This window comes from Dreissena polymorpha, chromosome 9 (assembly GCF_020536995.1).
Source record: "Dreissena polymorpha isolate Duluth1 chromosome 9, UMN_Dpol_1.0, whole genome shotgun sequence".
In the NCBI taxonomy this organism is placed as follows: Eukaryota; Metazoa; Mollusca; class Bivalvia; order Myida; family Dreissenidae; genus Dreissena; species Dreissena polymorpha.
The window spans coordinates 9,685,027-9,710,302 of NC_068363.1; the positions used below are offsets into that span (position 1 = coordinate 9,685,027).

Sequence of the window (25,276 nt, forward strand, 5' to 3'; positions counted from 1 at the left end):
AATTTTTTGTTATAGATCTCAGTTACTATATATAATTATCAGAATGTGATGGAAAATTTAAAGTGGTATTCTTACAGAGTGTTGGTGTGCATATTGTTAGGTCATTCAGCATCAGTAATTTTCAAAGGAGTTATTGGTATACAAATAATAATTTGTTACCCCTTGAGATCTTTGAAAGTAATGTTTGAAATAAAATTATTTGAAAACTTGTATGAATTATAAGTGTCAAAACTTTCTGCTCCAATATCAGTACAATGTCATTCGTCCAGTCTGTGGATCTTTCACGGAATAATTGGCTAAACGCCTGTTCATCCCATGATTTCAATTAACTAATAAATTATAAACCTGTATCATCTTTGAACGTTCATTTTGATTGATGATCTTGTTTAAGCCTGATTGCATCAACAGCTGGAGGCTTATTGAAACACTATCTTTTACCTGGGTAGAACCAGTAATGTGTGACTTTAGTGCAGATATTTTGAAAGCTCTTAGTCTGGGGAACTAAGCCAGGACCTAGTGAGCATTAGAGGGACACCATATCCACTTAGGTCCACAACAGTAAATATGAGATACAAGCCATGCATGTCCAAGACTATGATCCTTGTACCAAACCTTGCTGGAACCGAATTTTGAGGCCTTTGCAAACAGTTTGGATCCAGATGAGATGCCACAGAACATGGCGTCTCATCAGGATCCAAACTGTTTGCTATTCTGATAGTATTCTTCGAAAAAAAATGAAGAAAATGCTAATTTTATAAATTCAGCAGATGACATTTTAGCAGACGACAAATTTCCCAGCATGCAAAGGGTTGTCACCTTACACAGCAATTACGTGAACCTTTCTCATTGCACACATTTTAGATAGGAACTTGCAAATGTTATTGCAAGTGAAAATATCACTATTTGTCATTTACACTTCAGTTATATAATATCAGTTTACAAATGTGCCTGTAAATGTTACAAAATAAATTCAGACTGTCTGTAATTGGTATTTTACATGTAAACTAATTAGGAATCTTTTAGAGTCATTTTAGTACTCATTGTTTGATTAATTTTAAAGGTAAACTAAATTGTCTAAAATCTTCTATATTTCTAAAATTATTTTTTTGATAATTACATTTAACAATCAGCACATTCACAATTTTCTTTTGCTCTAATAAGCTGTTTTCTATGTTGATGTAGATATACCGGACTGCTATTCAAGATGGTGCTGTAGGCGATGTCACATTTGGAGATTATTTCGCAATGTCCAGTAATATACCCATCTGCTTCATAATGGTGTGTACCCTTAAGTTCTATAACTCTTTCAGTGCTGGAACCGAATTTTGAAGGCCTTTGCAAACAGTTTGGATCCAGATGAGACGCCACAAAATATGGCATCTCATCAGGATCCAAACTGTTTGCTATTCTGATAGTATTCTTTGAAAAAAATCGAAGCAAATGCTAATTTTAGAAATACAGCAGACGACATTTGAGCAGACGACAAATTTCCCAGCATGCAAAGGGATAACTACTGCTTGTTACAAGAGCATGGATTGATTGTTTTCAAATTGTAGTAAATGTCTTGTTAATTTAGACTTGAATGTCATGGACCAACCATCTTTCGAACCTCTTAATTTTTGACACGTCAATTTGACTCAAATATAATATTGAAAATAGTGAAACATATTAATTAGTACTCTATTTGATAAATAACTTGTTCCTACATGGCTGGCAACTTTAATTGCTATGTAAATCCTCTTTTGATAACAGATTTTTGCAAGTTTTCAGCACATCCATATCATGTAAAACTATCAATGCCGCCAAAACAACGAGTACCTGCTTTCGAACCCTTCAGTGAACAATATTAAAATGAAACTAGTCACATGTTTTGACCATGGTCACCTGACTTATTGCAGCAGCCGAAATGTGTAAATTGTCAAGCAAAGTTGAGAACAAAAATTAGACCATGTTTTTATAGTTTTATAAGTTAAATCCTTATACATGTAAAAAGCAGAAAGAAAAACAGTAATTTTTATGTGTTTTATGATTAATCTACTTATTCTACCTGTTTTTGACGCATTTTCGTCGATTTGCCACTACGTGCGAGTCATTGTAAACAAATTACTTATAAACAAAAAACGGTGACATAGTGCTCGTGCGCACATTCGCATAAAATGTAAACAAATGAAGGGTTTGAAAAGAGATGAGGTTCAAGAAGAGGTACTTAAATATACATGTATATTTTTCAAAGTAATAAGTAATAAAAAAAAATGGAAAGAAATGTTTGTACCATGAAATATGGATAGTCAATCATACTTGCTTTAAGGTACAGTGATAATTATTTTAAAAATTTTACTTATTTACCACTGTCATACACTATCAAGATATGGTTGAAGATGTTTAATATGTTACTTATTTAGTAAAACAAATGCAAAAAGTGAACATCCCGTGCAAGCATTTCCTATTACCATTAGATTAAAGATTCAAAAGCTAGCTGTGTTTATATCCGCAAATGGTGTTACTACTTCTTATTTAGCATTGAATTAAAAAATAATTGTAGGCTATATTGGCTTTTATGCATGCATGCTAAAAATGTTCAAAATGTCCAGTCTGCACAGGCTGACTCAAAACAAAGTTCCTGCATTTTATTGTATTGTCTGTTTCAAGGAACTCACTTTGAACCTGTAATCCACTTAACAGCATGTCAGCAAAAAGTGTCCTTCTTGTAACAGGCTGTAGGTAGAATGTGTACCTCTTGCAACAGCATATAGGCAGAATGTGTCCCTCTTGTTACAGCCTGTAGGCAGAAAGTGTCCCTCTTGAAACAGCCTGTAGGAAGAACGTGTCCATCTTGTATCAGCCTGTAGACAGAAAGTGTCCATCTTGTATCAGCCTGTAGGCAGAAAGTGTCCCTCTTGAAACAGCCTGTAGGCAGAAAGTGTCCATCTTGTAACAGCCTGTAGACAGAAAGTGTCCATCTTATATTAGCCTGTAGGCAGAAAGTGTCCCTTTTGTAACAGCCTGTTGGCAGAAAGTGTCCATCTTGTAACAGCTTGTAGACAGAAAGTGTCCCTCTTGAAACAGCCTGTAGGAAGAAAGTGTCCATCTTGTAACAGCATGTAGGTAGAAAGTGTCCCTCTTGTAACAGCCTGTAGACAGAAAGTGTCCATCTTGTATCAGCCTGTAGACAGAAAGTGTACCTATTGTAACAGCCTGTAAACAGAAGGGTCCATTTTGTATCTGCCTGTAGACAGAATTGTCCTTCTTGTATCAGCCTGTAGGCAGAAAGTGTCCCTCTTGTAACAGCCTATAAGCAGAAAGTGTACCTCTTGTATTAGGCCCTGTAGACAGACAGTTGACCACTTGTAACAGCTTGTAGGCAGAAAGTATACCTCTTGTTAAAGCCTGTAGACAGAAGGGTCTATCTTGTATCAGCCTGTAGTCAGAAAGTGTACCTCTTGTAACAGCCTGTAGACAGAAGGGTCCTTATTGTAATTGCCTGTAGGCAGAAAGTGTCCCTCTTGTATCAGCCTGTAGGCAAAAGTGTACATCTTGTAACAGACTGTAGAGAGAAAGGTCCCTATTGTAACAACCTGTAGGCAGAAAGTGTACCTCTTGTAACAGCTTGTAGACAGAAGGCTCCATCTTGTATCAGTCTGTAGGCAGAAAGTGTACCACTTGTAACTGCCTGTAGACAGAAGGGTCCCTCTAGTAATAGCCTGTAGGCAGAAAGGTCCCTCTTGTAACAGCCTGTAGGCAGAAAGTGTCCATCTTGAAACAGCCTGTAGGCAGAAAGTGTCCCTCTTGCAACAGCCTGTAGGCAGAAAGTTTCCATCTTGTAACAGTCTGTAGGCAGAAAGTGTCCCTCTTGCAACAGCCTGTAGGCAGAAAGTTTCCATCTTGTAACAGTCTGTAGGCAGAAAGTGTCCCTCTTGCAACAGCCTGTAGGCAGAAAGTGTCCCACTTGTAACAGCCTGTAGTCAGAAAGTGTCCCACTTGTAACAGCCTGTAGGCAGAAAGTGTCCATCTTGTATCAGCCTATAGTCAGAAAGTGTCCCACTTGTAACAGCCTGTAGGCAGAAAGTTTCCATTTTGTAACAGTCTGTAGGCAGAAAGTGTCCCTCTTGAAACAGCCTGTAGGCAGAAAGTGTCCCACTTGTAACAGCCTGTAGGCAGAAAGTTTCCCTCTTGCAACAGCCTGTAGGCAGAAAGTGTCCCACTTGTAACAGTCTGAAGGCAGAAAGTTTCCATCTTGAAACAGCCTGTAGGCAGAAAGTGTCCCTCTTGCAACCGCCTGTAGGCAGAAAGTTTCCATCTTGTAACAGTCTGTAGGCAGAAAGTGTCCATCTTGTATCATCCTGTAGTCAGAAAGTGTCCCACTTGTAACAGCCTGTAGGCAGAAAGTGTCCCTCTTGAAACAGCCTGAAGTCAGAAAGTGTCCCTCTTGAAACAGACTGTAGGCAGAAAGTTTCCATCTTGTAACAGCCTGTAGGCAGAAAATGTCCATCTTGTAACAGCCTGTAGTCAGAAAGTGTCCCACTTGTAACAGCCTGTAGGCAGAAAGTTTCCATCTTGTAACAGTCTGTAGGCAGAAAGTGCCCCTCTTGAAACAGCCTGTAGGCAGCAAGTGTCCCACTTGTAACAGCCTGTAGGCAGAAAGTTTCCATCTTGTAACAGCCTGTAGGCAGAAAATGTCCATCTTGTAACAGCCTGTAGGCAGAAAGTGTCCATCTTGTAACAGCCTGTAGACAGAAAGTGTACCTATTGTAACAGCATGTGGACAGAAGGGTCCATTTTGTATCTGCCTGTAGACAGAATTGTCCTTCTTGTATCAGCCCGTAGGCAGAAAGTGTCCCTCTTGTAACAGCCTATAGGCAGAAAGTGTACCTCTTGTATTAGGCCTGTAGACAGAAAGTGTATGACTTGTAACAGCTTGTAGGCAGAAAGTATCCCTCTTGTAACAGCCTGTAGACAGAAGGGTCCATCTTATATCAGCCTGTAGGCAGAAAGTGTACCTCTTGTTACTGCCTGTAGATCAAAGGGTCCCTATTGTAATAGCCTGTAGGCAGAACGGTCCCCTTGTATCAGCCTGTAGGCAAAAGTGTACATCTTGTAACAGACTGTAGAGAGAAAGGTCCCTATTGTAACAACCTGTAGGCAGAAAGTGTACCTCTTGTAACAGCTTGTAGACAGAAGGCTCCATCTTGTATCAGTCTGTTTGCAGAAAGTGTACCACTTGTAACTGCCTGTAGACAAGAAGGGTCCCTCTAGTAATAGCCTGTAGGCAGAAGGGTCCCGCTTGTAACAGCCTGTAGGCAGTAAGTGGTCCTCTTGTAAAAGCCTGTAGACAGAAGGGTCCCTCTTGTAAGAGCTTGTGGTCAGAAAGTGTCCATCTTGTAACAGCCTGAAGGCAGAAAGTGCCCCTCTTGTAACAGGCTTTAGACAGAAAGTGTCTCTCATGTAACAGACTTTAGACATAGAAGCTCTTTTGTAACAGCTTGTATTGACTTCTATTAATTAACTTAAGGCAGAAAGTGTCACTCCTTGTAACAGACTGTATGGGCTGCAGTGAACTCGGTTTTCCCTGACATGCCTTTTAAGTCTTATTTTTATGTTCCCCAAAAATTTTCATACAGTTGCCAGTTTGTCCTTCCTTACTTCTGTCACACTTTTGTTACAGTTTCTCATAGCACCTTCAATACGAACCGATCTCTTTTGTATTTGGCATGTAGGTACCTTGCATGGACTTCTACCTTTTGATGAGGTTTGAGGTCACTGGGGTCAAGGTCACCGAGGCTAATAATAGATTTTTCTGTCACACTTTTGTTACAGTTTCTCATACCAATCCCAATACTTTACCGATCCCTTTTGAATTTGGCATGTAGGTACCTTGCATGGACCTCTAGCTTTTGATGAGGCTTGAGGTCACTGGGGTCAAGGTCACTGAGGCTAATAATAGATTTTCCATCACACTTTTGTTACAATTTCTCACAGCACCTTCAATACTTTACCGATCTCTTTCATATTTGGCATGTAGGTACCTTGCATGGACCTCTACCTTTTGATGAGGTTTGAGGTCACTTGGGTCAAGGTCACTGAGGCTAATAATAGATTTTTCCGTCATGCTTTTGTTAAAGTTTCTCATAACACCTTCAATACTTTACCGATCTCTTTCATATTTGGCATGTAGGTTCCTTGCATGGACCTCTACCTTTTGATGAGGTTTGAGGTCACTGGGGTCAAGGTCAAGGTCACTGAGGCTCATAATAGATTTTCCGTCATGCTTTTGTTACTTTACCGATCTCTTTCATATTTGGCATGTAGGTACCTTGCATGGACCTCTACCTTTTGATGAGGTTTGAAGTCACTGGGCTCAAGGTCACCAAGGCTGATAATAGATTTTCCTTCAAGCTTTTCTTACAGTTTCTCATAGGGCATTCAAAACTTGACAGATCTCTTACATATTTGCCATGTAGGTACCTTGCATGGACCTCTACCTTTTGATGAGGTTTGAGGTCACTGGGGTCAAGATCACCAAGGCTAATAAAAGATTTTTTTAGGTGGTTATTAACACATAGATTGACAAAGCGCATCATCGGGGAGCATCCATCAGTTTCACTGATATTCTTGTTATCTTTAGCCGGTAATCCATGCGTTTTTCGCCTTCTTCCTTCTGCGAGTTCTGGACATAAAAAGCACAGGCGGTGATGTTAGGGAAGCATGTTACCATGGTAACCGGGTAGCAAATCGGCCGATGGAGAATTTGGACGTGCCAGAAGACGAGGATGAAGATGTGAGTGCAGAGAGGTCGAGGGTCAGGGAGTTACTGAGACAGGGCCATCAGGTATGGGACTGACACACAATTTTTCAGATTAGCATATTAATCAGATTTTTATGGAAGATAGGGGTAAAGTCATAATAGTTTTTTTATGGAATCATAAAATAATGTATGTTACAGCTTTGTGAAACAATGCAACAATTTATGTCCTGTATCCAACAATCATTGTGCATATAATAATGTTTTTTGCAGTGCTCTTTGCTTATGGGTTTTATATATATTTTCTGGAACAATGCCCTTCTCTCTTTTATCTCAAGCCTTTATTATGCTCCCCCAAAACATTTTTTAGGGGGGAGCATATAGTTCCCGCTTCGTCTGTCCGTCCGTCCGTGTGTCTGTGCACAATTTTTGTCCAGGCTATTTTTCAGCAACCAATGACCGGAATTCAATTAAACTTTATGGTAAGCTTCACTACCAAGAGGAGATGTGCATATTATCAGCCGGTTCTGGTCGGATGATTTTTCACAGAGTTATGGCCCTTTGAAATTTTCCATTGTACATATAGTGCAATTCTTGTCCCAGCTATTTCTCGGCAACTAATGACCGGAATTCAATGAAACTTTATGGGAAGCTTCACTACCAAGAAGACATGTGCATATTATCAGTCGGTTCTGGTCGGATCATTTTTCACAGAGTTATGGCCCTTTGAAATTTTCCATTAACTCTACATATAGTGCAATTCTTGTCCGGGCTATTTCTCAGCAACTAATGACCGGAATTCAATGAAACTTTATAGAAAGCTTTAATATCAAGAGGAGATGTGCATATTATCAGCCGGTTGTGGTCGGATGATTTTTCACAGAGTTTGTGCCCTTTGAAATTTTCCATTGTACATATAGTGCAATCCTTATCCAATCTATTTCTCAGCAACTTATTACGGGAATTCAATGAAACTTTATGGGTAGCTTCACTACCAACAGGAGATGTGCATATTATCAGCCGGTTATGGTCGGATGATTTTTCACAGAGTTATGGCCCTTTGAAATTTTCCATTATACATATAGTGCAATTCTTGCCCGAGCTATTTCTCAGCAACTTATCACGGGAATTCAATGAAACTTTATGGGAAGCTTCACTACCAACAGGAGATGTGCATATTATCAGCAGGTTATGGTCGGATGATTTTTCACAGAGTTATGGCCCTTTGAAATTTTCTATAAACTGTACATATAGTGCAATTCTTGTCTGGGCTATTTCTCCCCAACTACTGACTGGACTTCAATGAAGCTTTATGGGAAGCTTAACTACCTTGAGGAGATTAGTGGGTTCTGGTTAGACGATTTATTTAGAGATGTTTGGCCCTTTGAAAATTTTAAGTTGCTAAACCATCCATCATATTATTTTGTCCAAAGTTATGCCCTCAAGAACTTTCTTTTTATCTGAATATATAGTGCAATATTGTGACAAAAAAACAACTTTGGGGAGCATCACCAGTCTCCGACGGTTTCTTGTTTTCAATAGTACAAATAAATAAAAAAATGAAACAAACTGATTGCAACATATCAATTTGTACATCAAATCAGATACCAGTATCCGTAGTAGAAAATCTGCGACGACAGTTCACAAAGGGTGCAAAGGGGAATTGTTTGAAGAAAAAATCTAAAGAGGAAACAACTAAGGTCGCGGTTCGAAACCAGACCTTTGCTGTCGAGGTGGGGGAAGTGTTTGGACTACTGGGACCAAACGGCGCGGGTAAAACCACCACCCTCAACATGATGACGGCTGATGTAGCCCCTACAGCAGGGGAGGTAATTCAATAATTCTGCACTCAGATTATTATAATTATTTTTCTAGAAAATTAAAAAGTGCTAAAATCCTTAAGACATCAAGAACTGTTTCATTTGAATCTAATTTGACCTCTCATCCTACATACATATTCTGGAGCTAAATGTAATCACTAAATTTTACCTATAAATAATTCACAGGTGACCTATTTAATTGTGCATACACGGTAGTCAGCCTCTTTTGCAGAAGAGACAACCTACTGGTTAACTGGGTTTTTTTCAGTAGAGTTGTTCCCCATACATTAATCTAAGGTTTATATGTGTACAAATACATGGTTCTTTGTTAGAAATGTTTTCAACTATCAAAAAATTGTCATAGTAATTTGCCTAAAAATTATTTCTTAAAGTACTTACATTCAAAGTTTTATTCTCACAACTGGTTGCATTTAAAAATAATATGTCTGTATATCTGCATTTTATATGTTACATGTCAAAGTCTTGTTAGCGAGGCTGTTTTCGGAGAAAACCCGAGGTATTGTCATAGCCTTCTCGTCGTCCGACGTCCGCCGGCGTCGTGATAAAACCTTTACATTGGCTCTAAAATCAAAGTGCCTCCACTTACAACTATGAAAATTCATATGTAGATGCACCTTGATGAGTTCTACACGCCACATCCATTTTGGGTCACTAGGTCAAAGGTCAAGGTCACTGTGACCTCTAAATAAAATAAAAAAAATTCTAACAAGTTTCGCAGCCAAGCGTGGCACCTGTTATGCAGTGCTCCTGTTTTAAGTCTAAATGTAAGAACAAATAGCTTTATTGCATCATAGGGAGTTTAAAAACAAATTATGCTGTGGCATGTTTACATTGTGACACTCTAGAGAACACATGTATAACCAATCTTGTTTAAAATTGGTAACAACAAGTTACATTTAAGTTAGTTTATATCCTGAGTTCTATACACAGGAGAGATGTGGGGTAAGAACTAGGTCTGAATGTCAATTTTAAATTCCTTTAAAGCTCTTTGGAGGTCGAATTGTTGCCCAATCATCTTGCAAAGGACATTATTTTGTTGTATTGATATCAATGTTAAGTTTGAAAATAATTCCATTCTGTTTAAAACATTTCTGCCAGAGGGCGGGGCAGTTTTTCTTGTGTGACTTATTTGAAACATTTTAAACAAGAAAGAAATCACATTTTTACCCAATTATGTTGTCACTCGCTCAGAACCTTTTTTTAAAATAGTTTCATCAATTTCCCTGGAGATTTTTCACATTTTCTCATAAAATACCTGGCAGGCATGAGGTGATGCAGGTTTCCTGTAATGACATGATAGTTTATGTATCAGACTTTTATCGCATGATTTCAGAATGGTTTACTAACCAGAAGACTTTTTCTTTACCTAATTTTCAAACTTGGGCAGAATATTTATTCCAATAACGTCAACACTCACAAACATAACAAAAAGCAGATCAGAGATATAATTTATATTTGGGTTTCAGGTGAGCGGACCAGGGCCTTTGGTCCTCTTGTTTTGCTTAATGTAACAAGAACAGTCTTATCAAACCTTTTCAGCAATATTTAATTACTATTTCAATAACCATCAGTTTTTTTGTCATTGTAGGTTCTTGTTTCTGGCTACAACATTCGTTCAGAGATATCAGAAGCATTCCAAATGATGGGTTACTGCGCCCAGCATGATGCGTTGATTGAATCCATTACCCTGAAAGAACACCTGGAGTTCTATGCGAGGGTCCGTGGTATACCCGCGGGTAAAATGGATGAAATCGTGGACTTGTGAGCATGACTTAGTGTGCTTCTGTTTGTTTAATTTACTCAAGTAAACTCAAAACATTATTTCTTTATTTTTATTAAATAAACATACTGAAGCTTGTTTTTATTTGGTGGTTTTGTTGAAATCAAAAATATTCCTGAGAACACTATATTATGTTAATTAGGAATAAGACATCAAACTTAGAACAGACATAATTTTGGTGATTTTCTCGCAAAAACTGTTCATTTAATGGTCTGAATGTATTTTTGTAATATTTTGACTCTTTTTGAAAAATAGGCACTTTTCCTTTGCTTTTGCGCTTATTATCTATTTTATTGTATTTTTTAACTGTGTTCATGAACATGTAAAGTACGGTAGTTTTCATTTTGGAGTATTAAAAAAAATCATAGCTGACGTCACTTTTACTAGGTAGTTGTGTACCCAATAAAGATGATATGTCTTTTGCTAGGTAGTTGTTTACCCAACAAAGATGATAGTATATAATGTCTTTTACTAGGTAGTTGTTTACCCAACAAAGATGATACTATATCATGTCTTTTACTATGTAATTGTTTACCCAACAAATATGATAGTAAATTATGTCATTTTCAGTTTCATCAACAATCTTAAACTCAAAGAGCATGAGAAAAAACCGGTTGAAAAACTGTCTGGTGGGACAAAGCGTAAGGTAAATAATTGTCTTTTGTGTATAGTATTATAGAAATTAAATAACCATCATATTTGCAGTATTAGTCCATTCATTTTCATTCATTTATCTGATTTATTGTAAGATTTTTTTAATATTGCGTTTATTTGTATACCCGGTTAAGTTGCATACAAAGTTGCATGAGTTTGAGCTAGGAAACCTTGATTTTGTCAAATACAGTTATATGCTTAATGGGCTGTCATTTTGCTTGAAAAGAAATGATGCCCTCTTTATACACGTGCTATAATACATTAATACAATGTTTATGGTAGACTAAAGATTCCATGGAAAACAATTTCTGGTAACAAACTTAATATGTCATCATGCAGTGACAAGGGAATTTAAAAAATCAAGACAAACATTCAAAAAGCTAGCCAATATTGCAAGAGTCCATTATATATCAACCTTCTAAAAAAATAATCATGAAATATTGTACTCATTATGCTCCACATTAATAACCTTTTACTGTTCAGCTACACATTTAAACACATTTGTAGTCCCTTAGAGAATCAGATAAAATTAAAGTTTTGTCCATATCAGATTCAGTTTTAAAAGCTTTATCTTCAACTCTTAAGATACTGATAAGCAGCAAACAGCATGAAACCTGAACAGCTTGGGAGTTAATTGCAGGCTGTTTTGGTATTTTGCTAGTTGCATAGCCATTTTAACTTTGCTTCTGTTTGGTGAAAGGGTAAAACAGAATAGGTTTTGATTGTTTTTGTGTTTTTTTGGCCTTTTTTAACAGTATTTCAGTTTTATCATTGTATTCAGTTTACAATAGCATGCTTTTCCTGAGAAAGCTGGTTTATCAGTGCTAAGTGCACATAGTTATGCCAGCAACTGACCTACTTGTTTATCAGTGCTAAGTGCACATAGTTATGCCAGCAACTGACAACTGCCCTACTGGTTTATCAGTGCTAAGTGCACATAGTTATGCCAGCAACTGACAACTGCCCTACTGGTTTATCAGTGCTAAGTGCACATAGTTATGCCAGCAACTGACAACTGCCCTACTGGTTTATCAGTGCTAAGTGCACATAGTAATGCCAGCAACTGACAACTGCCCTACTGGTTTATCAGTGCTAAGTGCACATAGTTATGCCAGCAACTGACAACTGCCCTACTTGTTTATCAGTGCTAAGTGCACATAGTTATGCCAGCAACTGACAACTGCCCTACTGGTTTATCAGTGCTAAGTGCACATAGTTATGCCAGCAACTGACAACTGCCCTACTGGTTTATCAGTGCTAAGTGCACATAGTTATGCCAGCAACTGACAACTGCCCTACTGGTTTATCAGTGCTAAGTGCACATAGTTATGCCAGCAACTGACAACTGCCCTACTGGTTTATCAGTGCTAAGTGCACATAGTAATGCCAGCAACTGACAACTGCCCTACTGGTTTATCAGTGCTAAGTGCACATAGTTATGCCAGCAACTGACAACTGCCCTACTGGTTTATCAGTGCTAAGTGCACATAGTAATGCCAGCAACTGACAACTGCCCTACTGGTTTATCAGTGCTAAGTGCACATAGTTATGCCAGCAACTGACAACTGCCCTACTGGTTTATCAGGGCTAAGTGCACATAGGAATGCCAGCAACTGACAACTGCCCTACTGGTTTATCAGTGCTAAGTGCACATAGTTATGCCAGCAACTGACAACTGCCCTACTGGTTTATCAGGGCTAAGTGCACATAGGAATGCCAGCAACTGACAACTACCCTACTTGCATCATGGGTAAGGGGAAATTGGCCGTAGAAAAGGATTTCATAATCAATACCCGAACAAATTGTTAAGCCGGGCTGGGGATCGAATTAACAATGAGTATTTCTATTAGGTTTGAACAGAGGTTTCAAAATATACACATGAGATGAGTCATCATTAAATCAGGCTTAACGCGTAAATAGCCGTCTCAAAATCTATGCAGTCCTGCAGTGACTATTTTAAGGTAAATACAAATTTTAAAACACATGCATCTTTCTGTGTGTTTAACAACACTCTATGAACTGTTACAGCAAACCCGCTTTTCGCTTTTACAACAGTAACTGTTGAAATTTCCCTGAATGACATATTTAATTCGTTGAAATTTAATATATTTCTTTGTTTTTCTCTAATATATCCCTACTGCCTTTAAAATTAGTTGACCTCTTGAAAACACTAATGTGTTGTTTGTTTCAGATTACCCGCATATCATAACTTTATTTTTGTACTACCTTATAATGAACTTGTAATTACATGTGACATTTCTTTATGAAAACTGTTTGTATTTAAGACCATGTATTAAAGACCGTGTAAGAACTATGCATGTCTTAAAAAACTGTACAAGTTAAGTCCGAAACAGTCCTATTTTTATGACACTCCACATTCCAGCTGAGTTACTGCATCAGCATGCTGGGTCGCCCACGAATTGTTCTGCTTGATGAGCCATCCACAGGGATGGACCCTCAGTCCAAGAGGTTCCTATGGTAATCACAATCATTGTTTTAGAGATTAACTGAAATTATGTTAAAAAATCTTTCTAATTCTAAAGAAATGGCATGGATCAGGGCTTTCATTTACATTTGACAGATGTTTTTATGAGTTTTGAGTGTAACTGAACCCTAATTTTGAGGAAGAATATGTGAATATTCTTATAGCTTAGATTATATATAGTACTGAAGACAACTGACAATCTTATTCCTCAGCTAAGTGGAGACTAAAATATAATCTTCTGAGTTGAGCAAAAAAATGACAATGAGTCGTGTTCTGAAATAATAACAATGAGTCGCGTTCTAAAAAAGTGAAAAAGAGACGAGTTCTGAAATAATAACAATGAGTCGCGTTCTGAAATAATAACAATGAGTCGCTTTCTGAAAAAAATGACAATCAGTCACGTTCTGAAATAATAACAATGAATCCCATTCTGAAAAAAATGACAATGAGTCGCGTTATGAAAAAAAATTACAATGAGTCGCGTTCTGAGAAAACTGCGCATAATTCATGTGCGTAAAGTGTTGTCCCAGATTAGCCTGTGTTGTCTGCACAGGCTTATCAGGGACAACACTTTCCCCCTAAATTGGATTTTTGCTAAGAAGATACTTCAATTTAACAAAAAATGTCATTAAAGTGGAATGTGTTGTCCTTGATAAGCCTGTGCAGATTGCACAGGCTAATCTGGGACGACACTTTACACACATGCATTATGCCCAGTTTTCTCAGAACACGACTCCAATGTGTATCAGTCTGGGCCCTGATATTTGTATTTTCACAGGCTTTCTTTTTTTTGTCATTCTACTGTTCACCTTCATTTTTAGGGATACCATATCAAACAGCTTCGAGAATTCCACTGAAAGGGGGGCCATTCTTACAACACACTACATGGAAGAGGCCGACGCCTTGTGCTCGAAAATTGCGATAATGGTCAATGGAAAAATGGAGTACGTTTTACTGAGAGATTTATGTTCATGAAGGCTGAGATCATGAGAAAGCTTTATTATGTGAAAAAGTTACCAGAAATATTAGTCATTATTGTCATGACAATAGAGGATATTTGTTTGCTTTCTGGGTAGTACCATGAATTATAGTTCTCAGTTATGTTAGGAAATAAATATTTTTTTAAGTGCTTGCACAATTGAAAGTACCGGTACCAGTATATACATTTTTTCTCTTAAATAATAGCTTTTTTTATATCTAGTATGTTTGGTTTAATGGAAATGTGTTAATGAAAATCTCAGATAAGCAGACTTTTTGTAAGTCAAGTTATGTTTTAAAAAATTAACAAGTTATATATTCAGTCCATGCATCAGGAATAAAATTAGACATAAACATATCAATCAGTACGACATATAGATTCACTACATTTTGGTAAAGTGTTCAGAAAACTTGCATCAGTCGAGTTCATATTGTTAAGTTGTATTGCACATGAGTACCGGTAATATTCTATGTGTAGTATTGATTAATATGTACTGTTTCTTGTTTTGAATGTTGAATACTAAATGTATTTGGGGCAAAAAGATTACAGGTATTTACAAACAAATAAATGTACACACCATTCTGTTATGTATGAACAATTAAGATATTGATGTTGAAGCTATTTTAATAAATACCACATTTCTTTGTCAAAAAAACATGCATTTCAAGTAATTCATTTGATTTTCTTGTCTCATTTCAAATTTTGGTATTTTATAAATATTTGCGAACCATATTGTTGACATGTTTTATGCTTGCAGGTGCATTGGATCAAGTCAACATCTAAAAACCAAATACGGAAGTGGATATTTGTTGGAAATCAAGCTGCAAACTCATGGTGATGCTGACGTCAGTCAGGGAATAGAGAGGCTCCATGGTTACATACAGACCTTGTTTCCTATGGCAACCATTGCTGAGCAGTTTAGCGAAAGGGTCCAATATAAAGTACCAAAATCCGAAGTTCAGTCTTTGGCAAAGATATTTGATGCACTAGAAAAAGGTATTTTTGTATGCGTTTGTTTATGGCAAATCATAAGTAGAATGTGTTGATGTGTGGCAGATAATTGTATCCTTGCACAGCTAAAAAAAGTTTTTTGCTAACATGAAATTACATTTATAAAATAATTAAAATAGATATGTCTCTGATCAATGATCAATTATTATAGAGTTCCAATTGATGATAACCAAAACCAACAAATTTCTTCTTTAGATTTTTAGACAATAGCTTTCACTAACATGTATTTTTAATTTGCATACATGCTGTACAGAAAAAAGTTTTATTAATTGGACTATGCTATATTTATAAATATGAACACATGCTATCTGACATTGATCAGTGTCCACTTATTTCAGGTAAAACAGACTATGACATTGCAGAGTATAGCTTCAGCCAGTCTACTTTGGAGCAGGTGAGTACACTGAAAGCCAGTGTAAAAACAAAGACATGCTTTATAATGTTAGCCTTGCTCTGTGCATGTGCGTAAAGTGTCATGCCCGACTAGCCCGGCTGATTTGTATGCTCCCCATATATATTTTTCGGAAGCATATAGTTTCCAGTTTGGGGTTCCTTACTTACTTCCGTCACACTTGCCATTTCTCATAGTGCCTTCAATATCTTACCAATCTCTTACGTATTTGGCACGTAGGTACCTTGCATGGACCTCTACCTTTTGATGATGGTTGAGGTCACTGGGGTCATGGTTGAGGTCACTGAGTTTAGTTATAGATTTTTCTGTCACAATTTTGTTACAGTTTCTCATAGCACCTTTAACATTTTTCCGATCTCTTACATATTTGGCATGTAGGTACCTTTCAGGGACCTCTACCTTTTGATGAGGTTTGAGGTGACTGGTCAAGGTAAAGGTCACCGAGGGTAATAAAAGATTTTCTGTCACAATTTTGTTACAGTTTTTCATAGCACCTTCCATATTTTACCGTTCTCTTACATATTTTGCATGTAGGTACCTTGCATGGACCTCTACCTTTTGATGAGGTTTGAGGTGACTGTGGTCATAATCACCGAGGCTAAAAATAGATTTTTCCATCACAATTTTGTTACAGTTTCTCATTTCGCCTTCAATATTTTACCGATTTCTTACATATTTGGCATGTAAGTACCTTGCATGGACCTCTACTTTAATAAGGTTTGAGGTCCTGGAGTCAAGGTCAAGGCTAATAATAGACTTTCTCATGGACCTCTACCTTTTTGATGATGTTTGAAGTCACTGGGGTAAAGGTCAAGGTTACGTTGGTTAACAATAGATTTTCTCAAGGTCACACTTTTTTCCACACAATTAAACCATATATTGACAACGCATCATTGGGGAGCATCCATCAGTTTTACTGATATCCTTGTTTTTACTGTTGGTCATTCTGTGAGGTCCTGTCATTTTCATACTGTGAACTACCATATTTAGCTAGTATGTTCATGTTTTTATTTCGAATGTGTTGCTAACCATCTTATAAAATCTGTGTGTTATAAGCTGGTATTAACATTATGGACAACCCGACCTTTCATTTTCTCCATGTTTGACAACACTATAATCGAGCAAAAAACTTTATTCTTATACTTGTATTAACTTTCTCAAGTCTGTTTTATGCGCTACCTAAGTAGGGAGCGAACCCTTGTCACCAAGATGCAACGAGGACACCATATCTACTACCCCATTTATTACAGCTACTTTATAGATACATATAGCCACCCTCTTGGGTAACGCATGTGCATAAAGTATCGTTCCAGATCAGCCTGTGCAGTCTGCAGAGGCTGATCAGGGATGTCAGGGACGACACTTTCTGCCTCAACTGGATTTTGGCTGAGGATAACCTTCTTTTGAACAAAAAAAACTCTTAAACAGAAAGTGACGTCCCTAATTTGCCTATGTGAACTGCACCTTTCCTTAAAAAGGGGCTCTCATATTTCCAAGTTGTGCTACAAATGTGTCCCATATTCTATGAACAGTTTCACATCTACTTAAAAAAAAGACAGTTTATATATAAACTGTTTAATTATGTTTTGTTGTTAGGTGTTTTTGGAGTTTGCTAAACATCAGTTGGACGAAAATGCCTCCAATGACATGAAAGGAAACCATTTGGTGCCAAAGCTGGGATTAACGTCTATCAACTCAATCACAGAGAAGAATGGAGTACGTATAAAAGACACACTGGTCACAAGCATCAGATTGTAAACAGCCAGCATAGGATTAGAAATGGCTAACGTAGGATTGTAAATCAAATGAACAAATAGTTTGATTGTAATTGTGTTATTAGTGAAGAATGAAACACACTTCAGTGTTTAACTAAACCATTAACTTAACATGATAAAAATGTGTTTTTTCCGTATAAAGACAGTATACCAGTAGTAAGTATTTTTTTGTTCACCTGTTGTCTTGTCTTCTGTGCTACACAATATGTAACGTAATGCATTTATTGTTGTCTTATATTGATAAATTGAGTTGTGATTGCGAAAAAAGGTGCATTTGGGCAGATCTAGTCAGGACTAACCCTGTCTGCTAGCTAAAAAAGGTACATTTGGGCAGATCTAGTCAGGACTTACCCGGTCTGCTATTTAGTCGTCAGGACTTACCCTGTCTGCTATTTAGTCGTCAGGACTTACCCTGTCTCTATTTAGTCTTCAGGACTTACCCTGTCTCTATTTAGTCGTCAGGACTTACCCTGTCTGCTATTTAGTCGTCAGGACTTACCCTGTCTCTATTTAGTCGTCAGGACTTACCCTGTCTCTATTTAGTCGTCAGGACTTACCCTGTCTCTATTTAGTCGTGGTCAGGACTTACCCTGTCTTCTATTTAGTCGTCAGGACTTACCCTGTCTGCTATTTAGTCGTGGTCAGGACTTACCCTGTCTGCTATTTAGTCGTCAGGACTTACCCTGTCTGCTATTTAGTCGTCAGGACTTACCCTGTCTGCTATTTAGTCGTCAGGACTTACCCTGTCTGCTATTTAGTCGTCAGGACTTACCCTGTCTGCTATTTAGTCATCAGGACTTACCCTGTCTCTATTTAGTCGTGGTCAGGACTTACCCTGTCTGCTATTTAGTCGTCAGGACTTACCCTGTCTCTATTTAGTCGTGGTCAGGACTTACCCTGTCTGCTATTTAGTCGTCAGGACTTACCCTGTCTGCTATTTAGTCGTCAGGACTTACCCTGTCTGCTATTTAGTCGTCAGGTCTTACCCTGTCTGCTATTTAGTCGTCAGGACTTACCCTGTCTGCTATTTAGTCGTCAGGACTTACCCTGTCTGCTATTTAGTCGTCAGGACTTACCCTGTCTGCTATTTAGTCGTCAGGACTTACCCTGTCTCTATTTAGTCGTGGTCAGGACTTACCCTGTCTGCTATTTAGTCGTCAGGACTTACCCTGTCTCTATTTAGTCGTGGTCAGGACTTACCCTGTCTTCTATTTAGTCGTCAGGACTTACCCTGTCTCTATTTAGTCGTGGTCAGGACTTACCCTGTCTGCTATTTAGTCGTCAGGACTTACCCTGTCTGCTATTTAGTCGTCAGGACTTACCCTGTCTGCTATTTAGTCGTCAGGACTTACCCTGTCTGCTATTTAGTCGTCAGGACTTACCCTGTCTGCTATTTAGTCATCAGGACTTACCCTGTCTCTATTTAGTCGTGGTCAGGACTTACCCTGTCTGCTATTTAGTCGTCAGGACTTACCCTGTCTCTATTTAGTCGTGGTCAGGACTTACCCTGTCTGCTATTTAGTCGTCAGGACTTACCCTGTCTGCTATTTAGTCGTCAGGACTTACCCTGTCTGCTATTTAGTCGTCAGGTCTTACCCTGTCTGCTATTTAGTCGTCAGGACTTACCCTGTCTGCTATTTAGTCGTCAGGACTTACCCTGTCTGCTATTTAGTCGTCAGGACTTACCCTGTCTGCTATTTAGTCGTCAGGACTTACCCTGTCTCTATTTAGTCGTGGTCAGGACTTACCCTGTCTGCTATTTAGTCGTCAGGACTTACCCTGTCTCTATTTAGTCGTGGTCAGGACTTACCCTGTCTGCTATTTAGTCGTCAGGACTTACCCTGTCTCTATTTAGTCGTGGTCAGGACTTACCCTGTCTGCTATTTAGTCGTCAGGACTTACCCTGTCTGCTATTTAGTCGTCAGGACTTACCCTGTCTGCTATTTAGTCGTCAGGACTTACCCTGTCTGCTATTTAGTCGTCAGGACTTCCCTGTCTGCTATTTAGTCGTCAGGACTTACCCGGTCTGCTATTTAGTCGTCAGGACTTACCCTGTCTGCTATTTAGTGGTGCAAGGTTTTGTTGTCTCATTAGCAGACAGTATAATTTGTGCGAGCATTTTATCAAATATGTTGTTCATGAAAAATCAGGTTTAATTAGAATGTTTGCGCTTATATATTCTATACACTCTTTTGCATTCCTCTCCATATCTTTTGTTGTAAAATACAGAGATTTTCAACCAAAACATTAATGTTATTTTATCTTTTAAGAAAAATTGTTTGAAAGTTACATTTTTTAATATTCTGCTCATGTAAGGTAGAAGATTGAAATTGGCTTAGACTGATCTTGATCTAGCCTTAATTATTCCTCTGGTCATGTGGCCTGGGATCGTATTCCAGAAACATCTTAAGTAAAATTTTATTCTGATCCTTAAATTGGGAAATTTTCTTAAGTGTTTCATTTCCTATTGCAAGAGAATTGTGTGAAGGGGCAGATGTCCGTTAAGTCCTGATTTAATGAAGGGGCAGATGTCCGAAGGGGCAAATGTCCGTATACAAGTACAGAAATACAAAACATTGTAATTTTGAATTTAAGTGAAATTATTTGAGAAATAACTTAAGATGTTTCTGGAATACCACCCCTGATGTCTAAGATATCAAATCATTATTATTGAACTATTTAATTATTCTATTTCCAGTACATGTGTGTCCATTTTTGATTACCTTTTGATTGTTAATAACCATTACTTATTTAGCATTTTTACTCTTTTGTATGTTTCTGTTTAAGATTAATTATGTATCAAGTATCTTATCTTGTTGTTGTTAATGATGTTAGGTCAGTGAGGATCTCGCTACAAGGCAATCAATGCATGAAGAATGTTATAGTCATTGCTTATTTTTAAACGTTTTATTCTGTGTTACAGAAATATATCCTTGTTGTTTTCAGATTATTTATCGTATATTTTTCCTTTATACAGTTAACTTTTATTGGTATGCTTGTAAGATAGTGTTAGTTATTTATAGATCTAATTATTTTAATTATCGATACTTATGTCGCCATTTACACTTTTTGTGGTAATTGTCACTATGGTAAAATTTTGAAGAAGATTTTAAATATCAATGTACATGTATATCATTGATACAACTAAACAACATTTTTGGTCCGGTGGAAAGGTGGTTTTATAGTCCCCATCAGAGCGACAGGAAGAGTAATCAATTGACAACAGCGATGCCAACATATTATTTAGATATTATTATAATTATTCTGATACAAATGTATATATTATTATGACGCGTTCAGATTCTAAGACACACCTTGCGTTGATTTTTGTGTACTACTTATAGTGTGCTTTTTAACATCCGTGTTCGATACCCAATTGTACAACATTTTCGTGTTCTTTCCTACTTAATAAATTTGAACTTTTGGTTTTATTCTTCAGTCTGTTAAAACACTACATGGGACATTACAATACATTCCAAAATATGTGAACAAATCCTAGTGTAATATATGATACAATGTCTAAGAAATATTTGGAGTAATCCACTCAGATTACAGTATAGATCCGAAGTATAGTCCCTTTTTGCCACAGCTAAAAGAGCTCTAGCTTCTTGTAATTTTTCTCTGCATCAGTGTTCATTTAATCCGCTGTTAAACTGCTATTTACGAATAGTTTAAGTAGTTAGGTAGATCTAGATCTATTAAATGATTGCAAAGTATATTCAATGTGTTATTTTCGTATGTTTCCAAAAGTCATAATTACTATATTCAGTGGCACAAAGACCTATAGAGTACACTCTATAGGTCTTTGAGTCGCGGGAAATAAATCGTCGTCGGACGCCAACGTTGCTACAACTCAGTTGAAACTTGAAACTTGCTAGGCCTAATTTGATGAAACGCCTATTTATATAATTATATTCAATGGCGTTGTACAAAACATATATATGTACATAAAATTGATAAAAAATAAGAGGTATTGATAATATTATGCAGCATTAATTAAAGGATTAATGATCTAAATATGTTTGATATAGGTAATAATGCTGTAAGAAACTAAAGCAATAAAACAATACCGGCTACACTATTAAAACAGTAAAAGTAAAATATTATGTAATAAATTGATATAACTAGGGTTAAGACAATAATTATAATGATATTATGAACAAATATTTGGCAACATAAAGACACTGTTTTTCATTAACTAAAAGGATACGTAAAAGGATATTTCTGTACTCTGGCTGTCGGATCCCACAGCTTTTAGTCACCTGTCACCCTTAAGGACATTTCTTTTGGGTTTTAACCTTATTTGAACTATCGTGACTACAAGTCACAAATAGACTGTCCAAGTGTGACTACAAGACACAACTTGAAGGTTAAAATTACAGTTTGACTATAAGACACAACTAGAGGGCCTAAGCGTGACTAAAAGACAGCTGGTTGATGTAACTCAATCATTGAGCAAAGAAGCCCTAATGATTCTTGGTTACCAGTCACTTGTACAATAAATATCCGTTTCGAGGAAAGAAGCCCGAACAATTCTTTAATTTCTTGGTCCTCCGAGTCCTAATGACAAATAAGCCCGTACAACTGAGTCTCGATTTTTTATTTAAATCACAGGTATTCAAATTAAAATAGGTTGTACAAGTCTCTGAAGAGAAATGTTTTCAAATTCCCTTTGAAAATGTCTATTCAGGCGGAAGTCCGGATGCTTGATGGAAGGTCATTCCACAGTTTCGGACCAACAACTCCGAAACTCCTGTCCAATAATGTTTTTCTCTTTGTGCGTTTCACATCATAACATTCGTTATACAAGACGGTAGATCGTAGGTTATGTGCTGGTACTTTTTCTTTTAAACGTTCTGTAAGGTATTTTGGCGCGTGACCAACAGAACAATTATACATGAAGGCCAGTAATTTGAATGTTATCCTTGCCTTTACTGGTAGCCAATTAAGTTCATATACCGGTAAAGCATCTTTTGAACTGTCATATTTCTGTCGGCCGAGTACCAATTTGGCACACATGTTTTGGATACGTTGCATTTTGTTTATTTCGCATTGAGCTGTTCCATACACGATCAGATTACAATAATCCAGATGTGATATTACCAAAGACAAAACAAGTATTTCTGTTGCTTCTTTTGTTAAGTATTTCCTTATGTTTTTGATTTTAAGGTAATTGTACATAGCTGTACGACACTTAATTTTGATGTGTTCTTTATACTCAGTTCCTCAACATTCATCCTTGCTTGTGGGTATCGACGTGATTATTCGAGTGTATCTTACGCTAATACTACTCGTGCAATCAATACTTGATTTGGAATAGTCACAAAATAATGTATGCGGTCATTGCCTCCCGACCTTGGACTCGAGTAGAGTACCCGGCATAAGTGTTCGCTGTTATATGACTGCTAAACCGTTTATTATAGCGATACAAACACAATTAAACAAAACATTGTTAAAAGTGATTTGCCGTTGCTATATCGTCATAGAATACGTACGGGTTCGTTTAAACTAGTCGATAAATAATGAAATAAACTTACAAAAGCTATACATAAATGCGTAACAATTAAACCACACAATTTAGATATATATTATTGATAATCGATCGTTGACTTTTAACCAACAATCGTGCGCATGTTGTTGTCGAATTTAATAACGTCACAAGTATCGGATGACGTGATATTGATTTCATTTCGGAATACCACGCAGGTGAACTTTGGAAGACTCGCGCTGTAAGACATGGTCAGCATGCTCCAGGATAGAACGAGGCCATTAAACGAGCTTAAAACATTAAATGATTTGGAATGTTTCTTTGCAGATGTTTCCAAGCGAAATGAGTTTCTCTTGATTTTATTCCGATTCAAGTGTGTGTACGAATATTTCGTAAAATATATCCTAAAATAAAGTTAACCCATAAGAAATTAGCGTTCCTTATAGCAAAAGCAAAAAATGATAACGCTATATGTGATATGTTTAACGAGATGCAAAATACACGTTTTTATATTTCGTGTCACGATATATATTCCATGTGAATTTCCCGCGACGATATTCGAACATTTCCGAGCAAACGCTAGCTGGTGAATGTTAGGATATCTTACGCCCGTGTGCCATGCTTTTGCTGATTGACCATTTACATCTGTTTGCCACATGTCGTTTGCTATTTTAAAAATGACACATGCAGATTTGACCATTTACATCTGTTCTTTGCCACGTGTCGTTTGCTATTTTAAAAATGACACCTACAGATTGCGAATATCGGATTGATATTTGCTAATTGTCAGTTGCTTGTTGGTTCTTAATGGCATCTGTTGATGGGGAATGTTTTTTATTTCACATACAATTTGCTGATTGCTTACTGCATGTTGATATAATTCGTGTCCATAAGGGACCATAGTCGATTAGTGACTGTGCCCATAGGTGAGTCAGTGTACAGGCTTCAAGACTAATGTAAACCTTAACAAACAAACTATACAATAAAATTGTTGAATTTGTGTCTCACAATTTCGCCAGTATGTGAACATGCATCTTCAAATAACATAACAAGAAGTATCATAAGTGCACTGAATACATCAAAGTCTTAAATTTAGATACCGCCCTATGACATTGAGATCTGATTATTGTTCTGATTATTGTTCTCATAAATTTATCCTGAGGTGCGTAAAGAAACCTACAACTCCATATTGAAACGAGTTCATTCAATGTCAAGTCCAGGGCAAACAAGCGATTCAAATGGTTCAATACCAAAGTCAACACAACTAGGACAGACATCAGGGTGAAGAATCAACGAGATTTTTAGGGGTTTACACACGGGCTAGACATAATGTAATCACACCGTTAAGAACTTTATTTTTGCAAATATCTCAAGTTTTTGAAATACATTTTCTAAAATTTTTAGTGCATACAAGACAGTTTTTCTTGCAATCTGTGCCGATAATTTAAGGTAAAAGAATTAATCCTTTTTTATGCGTTCCGGTGGCTTATAGAGAAATATCAGTGAAATAAAACTCGTATTTCACTGTTTGAAACAGTGAAAAATAACAGTGAAAAATATCGATATTTTTCACTGTTTTATTGTGAAATGACGTCATTTTTTCAACGAAATGACGTCATAAATCCAGCGAAATCATACAGTTTAACTCTTTAACAATGTGAATAAACGGTGAAAAAAGCATAAAATAAAAAGAAAAATTGTTGGATTCGATGGCATATCGATTTTAATTCACTCGTGATCATAAAAAATACATATTTTATATGATCACTCGTGAAATAAAATCGATATTCCACCGAATCCAACAAATATCCTCTATGAATACGTCTGAATACGGTGACAAAATTGCAAGTTGCGCGAAGAATAACCGTGCAGTACACAAGGACTTTTTGAACGAGAAAAAAAGGCTTATTAAATAAAGTAATACTGATGTATTTCAAATTGTCATAAGCGACATAAAAATCGGTCTTTCATGCACTAATTGAAACTCTTAAGAAACATATTTGAACAAGTTATTTGAAAAAAATCACCACTTACCGGTGTGTTTACCGGAATTTCCATAAACGTTTAAAGGCCCTATAAAGGTGACAAATCCAGTTATTATGCGTATAAACT

At 37.0% G+C, this 25,276-nt stretch overlaps 1 protein-coding gene across 1 annotated transcript in view; it reads left to right on the forward strand.

Annotated features, from left to right (window-relative positions):
* The window catches only part of LOC127844756 (cholesterol transporter ABCA5-like), a 56,708-nt gene extending 35,314 nt beyond the window's left edge, over positions 1-21,394 (forward strand). The window contains exons 23-34 of the mRNA XM_052375214.1: positions 1,183-1,278; positions 6,623-6,826; positions 8,344-8,568; positions 10,169-10,341; positions 10,931-11,006; positions 13,398-13,492; positions 14,321-14,443; positions 15,236-15,474; positions 15,828-15,883; positions 17,498-18,655; positions 19,114-19,265; positions 19,691-21,394. Of these exons, the coding sequence (XP_052231174.1) occupies positions 1,183-1,278; positions 6,623-6,826; positions 8,344-8,568; positions 10,169-10,341; positions 10,931-11,006; positions 13,398-13,492; positions 14,321-14,443; positions 15,236-15,474; positions 15,828-15,883; positions 17,498-17,659 (1,449 nt within the window). The 3' untranslated portion in view covers positions 17,660-18,655; positions 19,114-19,265; positions 19,691-21,394. The remainder of the gene's footprint in view (positions 1-1,182; positions 1,279-6,622; positions 6,827-8,343; positions 8,569-10,168; positions 10,342-10,930; positions 11,007-13,397; positions 13,493-14,320; positions 14,444-15,235; positions 15,475-15,827; positions 15,884-17,497; positions 18,656-19,113; positions 19,266-19,690) is intronic.
* Positions 21,395-25,276: the final 3,882 nt, after the last annotated feature.